This window comes from Penicillium subrubescens (assembly GCF_028828155.1).
Source record: "Penicillium subrubescens strain IBT 31985 chromosome Unknown utg000001l_segment0_segment0, whole genome shotgun sequence".
Classification (NCBI taxonomy): domain Eukaryota; kingdom Fungi; phylum Ascomycota; class Eurotiomycetes; order Eurotiales; family Aspergillaceae; genus Penicillium; species Penicillium subrubescens.
This window is the reverse complement of record NW_026643151.1, coordinates 2,322,161-2,338,188: the sequence shown is the minus strand read 5'-3', so window position 1 is coordinate 2,338,188 and position 16,028 is coordinate 2,322,161. Positions and strand designations below refer to the sequence as shown.

At 49.9% G+C, this 16,028-nt stretch overlaps 5 protein-coding genes across 5 annotated transcripts; 1 reads left to right on the top strand and 4 right to left on the bottom strand.

The window, feature by feature from the left end:
- Positions 1 to 183: 183 nt before the first annotated feature.
- On the bottom strand, positions 184 to 2,014 carry N7473_000780 (putative ubiquitin ligase complex F-box protein GRR1; the record flags this gene model as incomplete). Its single annotated transcript, XM_057146720.1, has 2 exons — positions 184 to 525; positions 599 to 2,014. 2 exons carry the CDS (start codon positions 2,012 to 2,014, stop codon positions 184 to 186), a joined length of 1,758 nt encoding a protein of 585 aa, XP_057014606.1.
- Positions 2,015 to 3,142: 1,128 nt separating this feature from the next.
- On the bottom strand, positions 3,143 to 5,179 carry N7473_000779 (putative AMP-binding domain protein; the record flags this gene model as incomplete). Its single annotated transcript, XM_057146719.1, has 5 exons — positions 3,143 to 3,459; positions 3,528 to 4,157; positions 4,212 to 4,658; positions 4,726 to 4,921; positions 5,036 to 5,179. The coding sequence occupies 5 exons, from the start codon at positions 5,177 to 5,179 to the stop codon at positions 3,143 to 3,145; spliced, it is 1,734 nt and encodes a 577-aa protein (XP_057014605.1).
- A 516-nt stretch (positions 5,180 to 5,695) lies between these two features.
- N7473_000778 (Gfo/Idh/MocA family oxidoreductase) lies at positions 5,696 to 7,153 on the bottom strand. Its single transcript, XM_057146718.1, has 3 exons — positions 6,987 to 7,153; positions 6,103 to 6,933; positions 5,696 to 6,034 (listed from the first exon to the last, which is right to left on the bottom strand). The coding sequence occupies exons 1-3, from the start codon at positions 7,089 to 7,091 to the stop codon at positions 5,798 to 5,800; spliced, it is 1,173 nt and encodes a 390-aa protein (XP_057014604.1). The 5' UTR covers positions 7,092 to 7,153; the 3' UTR covers positions 5,696 to 5,797.
- Positions 7,154 to 8,324: 1,171 nt separating this feature from the next.
- On the bottom strand, positions 8,325 to 9,331 carry N7473_000777 (60S ribosomal protein uL13; the record flags this gene model as incomplete). Its single annotated transcript, XM_057146717.1, has 4 exons — positions 8,325 to 8,463; positions 8,544 to 8,856; positions 9,029 to 9,164; positions 9,311 to 9,331. The coding sequence occupies 4 exons, from the start codon at positions 9,329 to 9,331 to the stop codon at positions 8,325 to 8,327; spliced, it is 609 nt and encodes a 202-aa protein (XP_057014603.1).
- Positions 9,332 to 12,136: 2,805 nt separating this feature from the next.
- On the top strand, positions 12,137 to 12,598 carry N7473_000776 (ankyrin repeat domain-containing protein; the record flags this gene model as incomplete). Its single annotated transcript, XM_057146716.1, has 1 exon — positions 12,137 to 12,598. The coding sequence occupies one exon, from the start codon at positions 12,137 to 12,139 to the stop codon at positions 12,596 to 12,598; it is 462 nt and encodes a 153-aa protein (XP_057014602.1).
- Positions 12,599 to 16,028: the final 3,430 nt, after the last annotated feature.

Genomic DNA, 16,028 nt, shown 5'->3' with positions numbered 1-16,028 from the left:
GAAAGTCAGGCTAAAGGAAACGGTAAAACCACAAGCAGGGGATGCAAAGCAAAGCGAGGGCCTCCTGTGTAGATCGACAGAGACAGAACATGATAAGGGGAAGAAAAGAAAAAGAAGGCAGCTGGCGATAGGATGTTGAGCGAAAAGGGGATAAAAAGGAAGACAGCGGAAGTGGGTATCGTATCATTGAGGGGGGACGTCCATGTATTCATCATCGTTGTCGTTGATGCCTGTGGCATGCATCAGACCAGTCATCTGCCCCTCGTCTTCGTCCAACTCTTCATCGTCGTCGTACATAGTGGCTTCGGTTTCTTCGGGATGAGAAGACATATCTCGATTCAGGAACTCGCGAAGCCGAGTCACGCCCTCACCGCTGAACACGCAAAAGACATCTCTTTGTTGTTGAGTGAACTCTGGTGGGGCTTCTCGACAAAATGCCGTGAGGTTTTCGTTGAGGAATGCCTGCACACCGGTCAAGCTCAAGTGTGTAAGGCGTGGGCAGTTATTGATCAGAGGACGAATGCCCTAGATAAGTATTGTCAGTATCCAATAGAGGAAGTGGAACTATATAGTTGAGAACCGGCAAGGGGAATCATACCTTCATGTTCAGACCGGTGCAGTAACTGAGATGAACCCGCTCCAGGTTGCTGACCATCGGGTGATTGGCTCTGGGAGGGTGGGCCAGAGCAAGAATGCTTTGGTTGGTGATAGCCTGGCATTTGACCAGGCCAATACGGCGGAGTTTCGGCAAAGTCGCCAGTTGCTGCACACTGAGATCGGTCAAGCGATTGCAGCAAGCCAGGTCAATGTAGCGAATGCGGTTACAGGACTTGATCAGTTGAATGACCGCGCCGTCGGTGATGTTTGAGCAATGACCCAGATGGACGTAGTGAAGATTTTTGCCCAGTTTGCAAATGGCAGAGACCGAGCGATCCGTGATGAAGCGGCACTTAGCCAGCACCAGGTTTCGCAGACGAGGAGCAGCACTCACGATCCGCTCAACGGCGTCATCCTTGACATTTTCGCATGCGGTCAAATCGAGAATGCGCAGGCTGTCAAATGTCATTCGCTCGGGCAAGTTGAGGAATGCCGAGTCATTAATCTCCGTGCAGTGTGCAAGTCGCAACTCCCGTAGATGACGCAGTGTGGTCAGTAGCGCTGTGACAGACGGACTTGTCACCAGCTTGCAGTCATGCAAGTCAATCTCCAGGACTGCTGGGCAATTTTCTGCAAATGATTGGATTGACCGGTCAGTCACATTAGACACCCCGTTCAGTTTTAGTCTCTTGATTTGGCGACAATTCTGCGACACGACCAGCAGCGAGTCATCCGTAACCTTTGAACATCCTGTGATATTCAAGCCTTGCAGACGCGGACAGTTCCTTGCTACCGCGAAGAGAGTGTGGTCGGTCAGGGATCGGAGGTCGGAAACATCCAGTGCTTGTAGATGTCGGTTACCTTCCACCAGATCTGACACGCCCTTATCCGTAAGCTTGGAACAGTTCGTTAATGTCAACCGCTCCACTCGCTTGCATTGTGTGAAAGGGACCACTGTGCCATCACTGACGTCCTCTGTCAGAGCGGACAGGTTGAGCCGCTTGATGAGATCTGCGTAGGCAAAGAGGCTATCAGGCTTCCCCACGGATGACGCAACGCTCTTCAGGTTGTTCCAGTTGTTACACGACGGGCGATGCCATAGAATCCCAACGCAATTTGCAGCCCAGTTGCGAGACACCGACATGCAATTTAGCATGTCAACAGGCGACGCGAGTTTGGAGAAGATCGCGATCAAGATCTCAGGCGGGAGGCGGCCGATCGGTGGCACTGGGACAGATCGACTCGCGTGCACGTGGAGGTCGCGGAAAGTAGCGACACCGATCGATGACTGTGAGTCGTTGGCTTGAGCCATGAAGAAATCAGTGTCGTCATCTGCAGCGCGTTCCGGTGAGGTTGAGGACGAGGTTGAGGAGGGTGCTTCGCTCGAGAGGCGAGCAGAGGGGCGGATGCGAGGCATCTTGGTTGCCAGGGAGGAGTCGGTACTCGAGGGCCAATTCGATTTTCTTTTCGGGTCGTCGTAAGGGTGAAATCTCATTACTTCGTGAATGGTGGTGGTTGCATGGGCGGGATGTGTGTTTGTGTTTGTGTGGTAAGGCGAAGGCTGAACGCAGGGTAGTTTGGGATCTTCAAAGAGGCTCGATCGGGCAGGTTGCGGGCCGGCAAATCGTAGCCAGACCTCTGAGACCGGTCGAGTACTCGGGTAGCCTGTTCTGAGGGATGCGATGGGAGTGTTGTTGTGGATTATCGAGAGATGTGATGGGGTAAGAAGTGACGCGAGTTTTGACTGAGAGCTGAGGGAACCAGAGCGCTTAGACGTTCTGGTATGACGATGGTGTTTGGATCAGGTGTGAAGGAGGAAAGATGTCGCAAAAGTAAGATGCAAGTGAGAAGTGGTCAACGCATGGCCTGCACGCCCCTTGTAAATCCCAAGGGGGAGAGTTGAATGCAGGGCGAGTGTGCGTAAAAGGGACGCAGGCGGCAATGGAGGGGGATGAGGCAAATGGGTTACTTGAGTTAATGGGTGAATGGGGCCCAGTCTCACAAGCGCGGAGAGTCGGCGCCAAGCAACTTGCTTATCGATGTGATAAGATGGAGGGGAGCAGAAACAGAGAGAGAAGGGGGGGGGCAAAATGATTATAAATTCATCAGGAACAGGCAGAAGATGAAGGAAAGGCTCTTCCCTTTGTCCATTGCTACGGTACGACTTGGCTTATACTACTGCAGTATACTACAGAGGCCCGACTCGAACCCTAACGAGGCGCTTGATGTGGTCCCGTGCGGTCGCAGCTGATGATGACGATCCCGGCGGATCCTGGAAATCACGATACACTTGAGTCTAGAAACCAGACATCCTTCAATCACTCTTATTTAAAAGATCATTATAAATGTCTTTCGAATCATAACTCGTGACTGCTATGATGATTTTGAAAATTGTCGGGGTTTCAAACTTATGGAAACCCATTGTATGTACATTTGGTACACTTGGTGGTCCGCACATCCCCAGTCTCCCGTACTTCAACACGATACATCGCAAATTAAATTTCCAAGGATATCGACGGCTCTATAACTATTTCCTTCTAACATATCAGTTCCCCACACTTCGGTCGGATCCTTTCACCCACTCGCGCAGCACATTCTTGCGAATCTTGCCCGTGCTGGTCTTGGGGAGCTCCGCCACTATTTCAACCTCACGTGGGATCATGAACTTGCTAATGCCACTGGCATTCCGAGCCCAAGAGATCACATCAGCACCTTCCAGACTCTTGCCCTCCTTGACCGTGATGAATGCCTTTGGTCGCTCTCCCCAGTGGCTGTCGGGGATGGACACGACACCAGCCTCCAGAATATCGGGATGGGTGGCGAGCATCGACTCCAATGCGACGGAAGAGATATTCTCACCACCTAAGCATACAATTAGTATATTGTGTACAAAACGAAAGCATGGAGCTGATGGTCGCAGGGCCTCTTACCGCTGATGATAATATCCTTCGAGCGATCGAGAATCTGGATCGCGCCGTCGGGGTGCCAGACAGCCAGATCCCCGGAATGCAAAACCCCACCGGCAAAGAGCTTCCGAGTCGCGTCCGGGTCCTTATAGTATCCCTTGGCACAGATGTTTCCGAAGAATACAATCTCACCGATTTCTTTGCCGTCTCGCTGAACATCAGTGATCGTTCCCTCTGACACCTCGGTCTTGATTACCCGCACGGGCAGACTAGTGATGAAGCCATGACCCTGCCGGGCCATCTTCTGGTACTTCTCCTTCAATGGGATATGCTCCCACTCTGGGAGATGATACCCCTTCGTAATCGGCCCATAGGTCTCAGTCATGCCGTAAACGTGCACCGGGTGGAGGTTCAGGTTGGTCATTTGCTCGAAGAGGTGAGGCGTGGGTGGGCTAGCTGCCACAGTAACACGGACCGGCTCGGGGAGCCGTTCGGCTTCTTTCGCGTTGCATAGGAGAGTGTTAACCGTCGGGGCTGCGTTGAAGTGGCTGATATGCTCTTCTTTCAGTAGCCGCCAGATTTCGGGGTAGTCGATCTTGCGTAGACAGTAGTGGGTGCCACGAACTGCGGTAATAGCCCACGGGAAAGTCCAACCTGTAAACCCGGTTAGCTACCAGAGCTGTCATTTGGATACAGTGATTCGCGAACCCATTGCATGGAACATGGGCAATGTCCACAAATACTTGGCCCGTCCCTGGTTGAAATTCAAACCAGACTCAATGACATTAGCCAGAGCGGCCAAGTAACAACCGCGATGAGTATACTCAACACCTTTAGGCCTGGCAGTGGTGCCGCTGGTATATGCCAATGCAATTAACGATTCTTCATCAGCCGCTTGAGCTTCAAGGCCCGCCCAGCCCTGCGCTCCAGTCTCTGAATCGTACTTCAAGCCTTCTAGCACGGCATCGTCGAAGGGACCCGTCAATTCGCCTTCAGTAGCGTCGGTATCGGTGTCGACAATAATGGGAACGTTGGAATGTTGTGACCGATAGATGTCAAGGAGGTTTGTAAACTCTTGATCCACGATAATCACGTCTACATCGCCATGCTCAAAGATATAGGCGATATCATCCTGCTTTAGGCGGTAGTTCACAGCTGTATTCCCCCAATCGTATTAGCCAGCGTGCTCACTTCATCAGCCATTTCTTATTGAGAAACATACCAACGTTAATAGAACCAGCCGCGGCAATTCCAAAGATCGATTCCAGAAATGCCGGGGTATTGGGGCAAAGAATGCCAACTCTTCGAAAGCCCTTCTTTTTCAAGAAATATGCCAACCCGCGGGCGCGATCTGCGGTCTCGCTGTACGTTCGGCGCAGGATCTTATTGTTTGCGGTAACATGGTAAATTGCCTCGGCCTGGATCATTTCTCCTTAGTCAGATGCTTGTTTTCATCAGCTGGCCCAAGCAAAACGATAAAGCCAAAGGCATTGCTAGGAACATCCACGCGATTAAAACATCAGTTTACCTACATTAGGCTCAATTGCCGCCGCTCGAGGGAGGAAAAATGTGGGTGAAAGCGTGTGATGGTTGAAGCGGTGCTCGAACGGAGCTGATGCCGGAGACCCTGTGAAATGGCCCAGCAGGCCAGATAGCCGGGATGCAACGCCGGACATGATATGTGGATGGTGTGTTTATCGATTGATGCAAAGCACGATATCGGTGTTACACGACCGAATTACTCTGCGGGTCAATTCGACAGGAGCGAGGCACAGGGGAAATATGCAAAAGTAAAGTCGGTTCAGTTTGTTGGAGAAATGCGGGGAAACAGTCCGGGTTAGTCAGGCGGGTAACCTCGGGCGCCGCCTTAGGGGCCGCTGCTATTGCGGGCCGATCATTTGCACAAGCGGGTACTCGGGAATAATGACGCCTAGAAATGCTTAGGTCTAAATAACAGTCAGATTTGCAATAAGCTTGATGGTATTGGTATTCAGGGCTGCAATATAGGCTAAAGATGATTTTGAATACAATCAATGAAGCAGTCATCGTCTTGACTATTGGCTTTTGCTAGAATCCAATCCGAGGCTTGAACTTGACTAGCTCCTTTTCGGACACAAGGAATGCTTGGTTGTACCGGAGACCCGAGGCTATATACCTCGGATAGGAAAAAATGCTTTAAAAATAGAAAGGATAGATGGAGAAAAGATAGTTCAATAGAGAGCCTGAGGAAGTAAGATTGTCATCTTCAATTGGATCTGCAGATGAATTTAGATGCAAAAAGCTCTGTCAAACGCCTAGTTCCCGCTCCAGCTCTTGTACATCATATCATAGATCTCCAGATCCTTCTGGGCATCTTGAACGGTTGACTTGATGGCTTTGCCATGCATGAAAGCTTCATACATTTCCTGCAGCTCGGCTGTATAAGCATCCTCGTACGAAGACAGCATAGTACGCCGCTGAATCTCGCCGTGCTCGTTCGGCTCCTCCACCTCAACATGAATGGGCAGCCCTTTGACGTAGGGACTATCATACTGTAAGGACAAGTCAGTCTCTTCTTTCGACTAATGAAATCACGCTAAATCATGGACCAACCGCATACCTTGATCGTCACTCTCTTGTTAGCTCCGTAAACAGCAATATGGGCATCAAAGACCGGAACCCCGTCAATACCACTCTCATAAGTGGTCGAATAGCTTGATCCATCTTGATTGCGGAACGTCATAATAGCGCTGTAGAAGGGATCATTGGCAGATACACCAACGACCTTCTCAGGGAAACCAAGGACTTCACGCATGAGAGAAATATCATGAGACCCGAGGCTACCAAGGAAGCGGCAAAACTTGCGCATTTCATCCGTGATCTCCTGGTTTGGGAATGCCTCTGCATACAGCGCTTCCAAGCGTGCATCACGCTCCTCTGCCGCCCCAGCAGGGTAATCAGAATTCTTGACTTGGAATGTACCACTCTGATTGACGAACTGCGCATTAGGTCCACTGAAGTCGCGTACCCGTGCGTATAGAATTTTTGGAATAGTGGCGATCTCTCGCTTAAAGGCTTGCAGGAAGCTTGGGGCGTAGCGACGCATATAGCCCACGAAGACCCGGGCACCGCCAGGTGCATTCTTCTCGGCATCAATGATCGATTGTATCGAGGGAAGAGACAGGGATACCGGCTTCTCGATGAAGACGTTCTTGCCCGCTTTGAGACTGGCAATGGCTAGCGGGGCATGGCTTTCATCCGAGGTGAGGATGAAGACTGTGTCGACGTTGGGGTTGTCAATCACCTCTTGCGGGATGGTGGTTTTGTGCGGGACATTGAACTTTGTTGCACAGTGCTCTGTCGTGGTAGGAGAGAGATCGCAGATAGATTCAATCTTGAACAGATGCGAGAGAAGCAAGAGACAAGGCCCGTGGCAGACTTGGAAGACCTCCTGGACGGTGTGTTGTTAGTGATATGTTAATGACCTTGCGGGAGAGTTCGTACACCGGCGCCAATGATGCCAAGACCGAGTCTCTGGGGGGAAGACATGGTGTCAGAGGTGTTGAATGAGAAGCTCAATTGTAATTGACCTGCGATCTTTTTGTTCATGGAGTCAAGAGCTGAATGATCTCATCGTCGTTTGATGTTGGTGGAAGTGGGTCTCACTGAACATCCCACCATGCGGGGACCATTCTGCTCCGAACCCTCTTCACATAAAAGGCTTTCTAGGAAATTCTAGGAAATTTAGACGCGTGAAGGCCTCACACTATTGTATACTGTTTTTGATTTCAAAAGTTCTTCGAGTCTGTCGCTAGCTATCCTCAGCAGATTTTCTTCCGGCAAGATTTGTATTTCGCGATATGAGATTGGTGGCCAGTCCAATGCTATATATAGTCTCCCAGTCCATTACGTACCTATACTCCGTAGTGGTGATTAAGCGGGCATTACTTTGATCGTAGTATGTGGCGATGATGAATCCTACGTTAACAATGGCATACTTAGTACCTGGCGTATGAAGTCCCTTGGCCCTGCGTTGACATGGACGTGGTTGACTTTGCATCAGATATATATACGTGCCCGACGATGCTGATTCAAAATACGTTGGAAGAGAAGTGAACTAGAAGAGACCGAGGGAAATAGATTCATGTGATAGAAACACCCGAGTCCCAGAGAAAGTTGTCACAAACGGTGAATGCAAGACCGTCATTAGGGTTGGGGCTGAGATCCGGACAATGGAGTTTGTGGAGAAGGGTTCGGTTGTCAGGCACTACGTAACTCTAGACAAAGTCCGATTGATAGCCTTCAGATAAGCATATCAAATTGATACGAATGCGAGATAGCGTCATTGAAGGATGGACCGCATGGCTAAAGTAGAGAATCTGACAAGTGCCGCCAGTATATACGAGGAACATACGGAGAAGATGAAGAAGGCGCGCGCAAGGTAGAAGAAAAAATAAAACCTGCATCGTCATAAGATCATGTTGAACTCTTTGTGAACTCTTGAAAATTTGTTTTGGATTAAACCGCCACGGCGCGAGACAACAGCCAGCTATTTTAGACAACCTTTCATCCCGCGACTCCGTTTTTTCTGCTTTTGAGAATTTCCGAAGAAACCCAGTAGTCCCCCGCCAGATCACCGTTCCTAATCCATGTCCGTCACGACCCAGTCAAGGGCAGTGGTATTCACGAAGAAACAGGAAAACAAGATAACACAGACGGGGGTCCAGGCCCAATAGAAAAAGGTCGATCTCGGCTTGCCGTTCAAGTTCGCTGAAACAAAACCGTTCGCGATCCCAACCCAGATCCGTCACTCACAACAACCGGCCGCTCTTTATGAGGTATCTAGTAGCCGAGCTGAGCGAGCTGGCTCTTGGTCTTGCTGTCAACGTTCGCACCCTGCTCCGCCTTGGCGAGGTTACGGCGAGCGGCCTTCTTGCGCTCGTAGTAAGCCTTGCTCTTAACCTTCCGGCGCTCCTCAAGTCTGTAAAATGGGTTGTTAGTATCATTTCAATCCAATATACCATAGACCAATCCGGGTGGAAATGGTGGAATGCAACGTACCGAGAAACGACATCCTGGTACTTCCAGCCAACCTCGTGGCTGAGACGGCCAACGGTGCAGTACTTGCGGCCGGGGCGCAGGCGCAGGACACGGAGGGCCTGGGGAACGACAACGCGCTTCTTCTTGTCGTAGGGAGGGGGGACACCCTCGAAGACCTTCAGGCGCTCCATGGCAGCAGCACCGCGGGCAGTCTTGTGGGGAATCATGCCGCGGACAGCCTTGTAGAAGATGCGGGAGGGAGCGCGGAAGTGGAAGGGACCACCGCGAGTGGGGTTGAAACGGGTCATCTTGCGGAGGTAGGCGTGGTACTTCACTGTAGGTCGACGAAAAGAATCCAAGTTAGCGGTGTGTTTCGCCACAGTGTCGTTATATCCTCGCAAGGTCTTGTGTCGCAAAAAATTGGCGAAATGTCCTCCTCTTATTCCATCGCTATCTTTTTCGACCACCGCACAGAATGAAAGAAATCGGGAGAGGGTTGAACGTACGCTTCGCGCGGAAGAACTCGCCGGAGATGTTGAGGGCCTCACATCTCACAACGACGATCTTCTGGCCGTTAAGCAGCTGCTTGGCGACAGTGCTGGCCAGGCGACCAAGGAGGTGTCCTTTGCCGTCGATGACGACCTATATTCGAAACAAACAGTTAGCGATCGTGGTCGTTTCGGGTGTTCCACGCCAAAGTTGAAGATGTTGAAGATTTGAGGATTGAGAGGTGGCGGGCGAGATCGATAGCATAGCGTTCAAAGCGTTGGGGAGTTCAGGAAACGCACCACTGGTTCAAAAGAGGACATCCTGCTCTGTCACCTTTGTGGAAAGGAAGGTTGGATGGTTGTCGGCGGTTGTTGTCGTTGGAGTCAAGTTCAACGCACACAACGAAGTCGGATGGATCGCAGGCGAAGGGGGTTAAGCGAGCCCCGACTGCACCGCTGTGTGTGGATTAGTGGGTGAGGGCCGCAGCCCTAAGACCAGCCAATCGCGGGATGTGTGGATCACGTGGTGCACACAAGTCAGACCCGCCTGCCGCGGAAAGCGCTGATTATGTCATCGTTTCTTTTTCCCCCAATCTTTGGAATTGTGGTGCCATCTCACCCGCGCCTTTAGGGCATGCCGTTAGGGCTGCTAGTGGCAATGTTCTAGAAATTTAATGATAAGCCCAGGGCATAGTGATCTACGTGTGGTGTGAGACCTTATTGGGCAGGCATATGGGATGTACAGTCAGGTCTCTCAATAATGTGCTATCGACCAATATCTTGTTCTGCTGCTTGAAGGACTCAATGTCCATATCGATGGCATCTCCAGTTATCTCAATGGACTGTCAGGCTGATCTTGAAATGATGAATGGGTCCGATGACTAATACAAGTCTATGGACTGCCTGCATCCAGATCGTGGGTAGTCTAATGTGGTTGTGTGTCCCTCCGGGGTTTGAACATAATAATCAATTCATTCCTATCTCCAACCATTTGTCCACGTCATAGGCCCGATGAATAGCTGACTATATGCACATCGAGAAGCTCTAACATTGTAAGAAACGAATGCAGCCCTGACCACTCCTCCTAAGCGAGTACTCACAGATCAAGATGTGAACACATTCGACTTGTTAAAGAAGGTGTTGATCCTATAGCCTTGTCTTATGAGCTTTTCTGCAGAAAGGCACCCATGGCGGAAGCAAACCTAAGCAGAAAGAAGATATAAGCATATTGAAACACCTGCAAAGGGTGAAGAAATGAGGCCATACCCTGCAGTAGCCACGATTACATCTGCAGATCTGACCGAGGTCAATGACAAGGGGGCCGCAAAGGCAATCAGCGTTGCACTTGCAAAGGCTAGTCTCGTGTAACAGCTGTTCAGGAACCCTAAAACTAGAATCGCCATTGCCAGGAGAAGCAACATGCTGACTGTCAGAGTCACTCGAGACAGCTTGGCTGCAGCCTGCTCGGAAAAAGCTATGATTTTGTCGGACTGGTAAATCTGGCATGACAAGGTTATCAGCCCGACAATGGGATACACAAAATAATACCACCATTCGAGCTTATGTTTGCAAATGGTCTATTCCTGTCGGAAAGGATGGCGCTGCTATAAAGGCAGCATTCGCCCACGACGTTTCCGAGAAATGATACGACGGGCGATTCATCACTACGCGCACGCAGAATGGCTAGTGAAAGAGTTGTATGAATTAAAAAATGGTAAGCCGAATATTCTCAGTTTCTCGAAGCGCTGGCTAGGTACTAGTTCTCATATCGATAGGAGCTTCATCATCTCGCCGAAGAATCGAACCATGGAAACTTGCTTTGCCATCAGGTGTCCATTTCTATACCAACGACTGTATGACTAGAGTGGGACTGGGCGTGTGTAATCCGGGGGGAGTGATAACGTGTGGGGAACAGCACCTGAAGATGATTATCTAGAGTGGTACGCCTGCACTCTCGTAGATCATTCGGACTACAGATGGGATATGTCCCCCGGTTATGGGGCCCCTGTCGCACCGGTACAGTGCAAACTTTGTGCCAGCACCCGTGAGATGCTAATTCTTTCACCAGGAACCCATTCATGAAGGCCTCGCTACTCGCTCCTGGCTAGAAACGCCACTAGCCATGCACTTCAGCAAGCCGCCATTCAAGGACTTGCTGTGCGGAACAATTTCAGCCTTCAGTACCAAGCTCGAGAGATATACCGCGATAATTGGGGATAGGATCTTCGAGGAGTGGTCTGACGACTTATTCTCAGAGAGATTGCTACGCAAATCTGGATCGTCCTTGCCGAAAGAGCGACCACTCATCACGAGAGATGTTGAAAGTGCCATCAATGGTCAAGCTTCCTACGTGAATGGGACCTTACCTTCCCCTGCGAATGTGTGTGACGCTGTCGAAAGTCACATTAATCGCTTGACACCTGAGTTTCTCAAACAAGCAAGCTACGATTGCGTATTTTGGATGTACCTTCTGGAGCATAATTCACGACTCTGGGTCTGTCCCTGGTTCGACATTCGACTTCACAAAAGTTATAAACCGACCCTATCTAGAACTCCGTTGTTAGTCCATTTGTTATGCACCAAAACTGCTCAACCTGTTGCAGGGAAGCCAGGGACTATGACGACTGTCGATTTTCTTCGCCTCGAACATGCTAAATTCCTTCAATTGGTGTATGACAACTCACGTCGCAGTATTCTTGACCACTGGCCAAATTCCACGAGCCTGCAGGCCAATTACAAGAGCGCGATGCTTCGTTATCGGGCCATTATTGAGAAGTGGAACTGGTCAGATGCACCTTGGATAAAAGGATGGTCCTTACAACCCTTCCAGCTACAATCACCTGTCTCTGTGTACAAGTCAACCCTGCAAGCCATATATTTTCACCCAGAGAAGAACGAAGATTAGGAACAGGAAATTAAGGCTCTTTCCGCCGATTCGCAAAAGGCAGAGCAGGAACAGGAGAAGATGTTTCAGCCTAATATCACCATCAAAATGGTGTTCGATCAGTGGGAGAGCCACGGCTTGGGTCGAACATATGATGTCGATCCAAATATTGAGAGGTTTTCAAGAATCAGAAACAGCAAAACGCCGCATCTCCACACGGTAGGACAGATGAAACATGAAGAATGGGTAAAACTCGAGAAAAATGGCCTAAATTAAAGAGTATTCGTGCTATGTTCTTCCCTCCAAATACAGCACCCGAGAAAATATTGAAGAATATCCATGCGGCCTATCCCAGCGAGCCACAGCTGGCCGAGCCTGTTCGAGCTCGAGATGAAAAGGAAGTAAGGCAGTTGTTGGAAAGTGGAACAGAGATTGACGTTATGAATGATACTGGGCTCATGCCGCTGCAAGTAGTAGCCGCTCTGGGGTATACGGAAATGGTGCGATTACTTCTCGAACACAAGGCAGACATGAATGTCGAGCTACTTGCTCAGGGAGGTACAGAATACATTCCATGCACAGTTCTGCACATCGCAGTAGGGAGAGAGGACGCAGATATTGTCGAGTTGCTACTACAAGGTAATTCGAAAGGTCTCGGACGATTTCGACTATTCCAGCAAAGGTTTCGTGGTGGAAGGGGGTAGCTTAAAGCACGCTTAATTTGATAATTTTACCACTCACGCAGCGAGAATTACTGACAACAAAGCCCATACAGAGCCTGATATAAAATTGGTCAGAGGGACTTATGAGCCAGAAGAGACAGCATTCCATGGAAGCTGAAGCTCAAAAATTTTAGGGTAATTCCCAAATCAGATGCTTTCATATGTCAATCAATACCAGGGCGTGAGATTACCGAGATGTGGGTGGCGAAGGATCATGTATACTGAGGAGCCTAAGTGGACTCGGAGACAAGAGGCACCTGGAATTACACAAGTCTTTACATTCTAGTTGTCAAAGATGTATGGATGAACAATTGATTGATTGCAAGCAGACTTCTTCTCGCCCTTTTTCAAATTGAGACTAATGCACGGCTCTTTAGAGAGAATATCATGCCTTGTCAGTTATAGACGGTTGCAAGTCGCGTATTTCCCGCAAGGCCACCCACGGCTTAGAATCCCGAGACATTACAATGTCAATAGTAACAGACTCTTAGTTGTATGTTGTACTAGACAAGGAATACATCCGGGCAAGGCCGGCCAGCCTCCAAGTCAACTCTGCTCTTCCCAGTGCTTAGGCCCTCGCACCCTCGTCTTCAAGGAGACCGGCTCTACTAACAGAGCCGCAGCAATACTACAATCTGGGTACAACCACATATTTCAATAGTTGAGACATAGGTGTCACCTTGGCCTCACTCAAACAAGGCCCAAGACCCCTGGGCAATAATGCGTTCAGCGGGTCCAATGCGCTTACTCAAGTTCAAAGCCTGCTTGAGGCCGCCGTTAGCAGTTTACGGCCATGTGCATGAATAACGAGGCTTGGAGAGAGAACTCGCATGCCGGTTGCGCTGATTGTAACTAGGTCAGATAGTGACTCTGTCGACGTTGAGATTACCCTGTTGTTGGTAGGTAGTAGAAAGTAGAATACGGGCGAGTTAGGACCTTCCATTTTTGGATTCAGCAGGGCAATTAGATCGATATCAACTCCGATTTTAGGAGTAAAATAATTGGGTGCAGGCTACGCCTGGACGGGGCAGGGTCGTTAAAGGGCGACCTCGATATTTGCATTGCATTCAACTGCCGGTATCCAAATCATCGGACCTGGGAGCCATAGAGCCCTATATTACGCCTTGCACCTACCGAGAGCAGCGACATACATCTTCGATAGAGCGACCGCATTGGATGGATGAAAATTTGATACAGATGGACTTCTCATCCTCCGACAGGGCGAACATGCATCATATCGTAAACCCACCCCTCCTGGTCCAGCATCTGACCCTCAAAAAATGATGATCCTCGGCCCAACCCTCCTATCCTAATAGGGCATCTACGGCCGTAGGCAGCCTTCTCGAAGCAGTCTTATCACGACCACGAAAACGTGATCTGCGCACGGCAGCTGTGAGGCAGGTGCAGCATCGCATATTGTGGCTTGGGGATACTCCGATCCGGTGCATATCCTAGTGTCAACTTTTTCCGTTTAAGAAGGTTCTCCAGGAGCTTTGGCCTTCTGCATGTCGATGGTTGGTCGCTTTGATGCATATGCGAGTCCGGTGGAGGGGAACTGGCGCGTTCGGCGATGCCTGTCAGAGTCTAATGGCTTACATCAGTTTACGAACTGGGCGGGTTTGGATATGCTATTGGTAGCGGGTGTTTGACTTGTCTACCAATACTTGGACTTTCTTCTTGCAGGTTGCTATGCAGCTTGCTTCGAGGCTGCGAGGCTGGGACCCGTTGGACTGGCTGACGGACCTGAGTAATGCTCCGGGTGTTGCCCTGATCGGCCTACGAATTGAAGATGACTTGGCTTAATATCTCTGCAATAGTCAACCGCCGGTATATCAAAGACAGTGCAATATGATGCTCAATAGTACGATGAGAAGGGCCATTAGCCATCCCAGGTACTTCTACTCTGAGCAACAGAAACCCCGCACTAGTACTAACTAAGTTGCAAGTCCTAGAGCCTAGTGGTACAACATCCAATACATCATATTGTACACGGTCCATTCGCGCGCACCGTTGCGCATCTGACAGATCGGCCGCCCGCAAAAGCCGCCGCAAAAGTGTGATATCACCCCTCCATCACATCTCTCAGTCATCTGCACTGCAAATCCGCCAAACTCAAAGGATCAATTTTCCCAGTCTCGACCCCCCTCCAACCTATTAGCCTATCACCTCGGGCGCCTATATTAACACTCTCAGTGGTTACCCGCGCAACAACTAAAAAATCCCGCCTCCAACCACGAGCTGTATCCTCCACCCTCCCGCGACACGGGGTGGTCTGTTGAGCAGGAGCTGCAAAGCCGATCATCTGGAGTGCAGGAGGTGGTTTCTTCAGCAGGTTTATCGGGTTGCTTGCAGGAGGGTTGGAGGAGGGGGCGTCGTACCACATGTCTCATGGTATGCTGTTCGGTAGATCATAGGCCTATGGGAGTGGTTGACCGTTGATCTATCGGGATTAATCTAGTGCCGTGGTTTTGATTTCTAGAACGGTGGCTTCCAGGTTGAAGAGCTGATTGATGGTTTTTGATCAAATGAAACATGGTCTTGATGCAGGGGTTGATACTTGCATAGCTGATCTAGCTCGGCTCGAATTGTTTGCTGTTCCGCGTGCTTTTCATACGTCGAGTTGAGAGTAGGCCCTGCGTCAAGTTGGAGCTGTCTAGTGGTTTGCCTCACTGCTTTGTGTGTTACCTGAGACGTACTTGCTGAGAGCATTGGAGGTCCAATAGGGAATCTACCGGTGATGATCAGATCGTCAGTCTGGATCGAAATGTCGCGGGGCTTTGAGTATGGGTTGACTGTAGATGCAGGGCATAATGGAGTCCTTCAACTCTACAGTCAGTTCCTTCTAGGTAATGTTGCAAGCCCTGTGTCACGGGAAGAAGGACGCGTGTGCAACTTGACTGGTGATGCTTGTAGGATCGGAGGTTTTATGAGTATGGCTACGGCTAGAACTGGTTGAGATTGAAAGGTGGTGGTGGGAGGCTGTTTGAGTGGTGGGCCTTTGCAACTCAGTTTCCCGGGTTTGAGTCTGATGAGGTTGAATATTGAGTCTGAGCTGAGACTTGGATACATACTTGAGCGAATAGTCAGCTCGCATATCTTGAAAGGGCTATCAGTACTCTAGTCGCATGGATCAACCGATGAATGGATGAAAGGGATAGCTGCAGAGCCCATCACACTCTTTCCTATTCCGAGCGTCAAATGACCGAGACATTTCTATCTGCCATATGTAGATTATTGGGCTGGACTGGATGTTTCCCATTTCAAGACACGTGCTTCTTAAGCATCCATGTCTATATATTTTTCCGTATGTACTCTCCGCTATAAAACCACGGACTCTATAAAAAAGCCGTCTCAATCTCACACTCGCCGAGCTGCATCCAGCGGATGAGTTCGCAGGAAAGAAATCACTTGC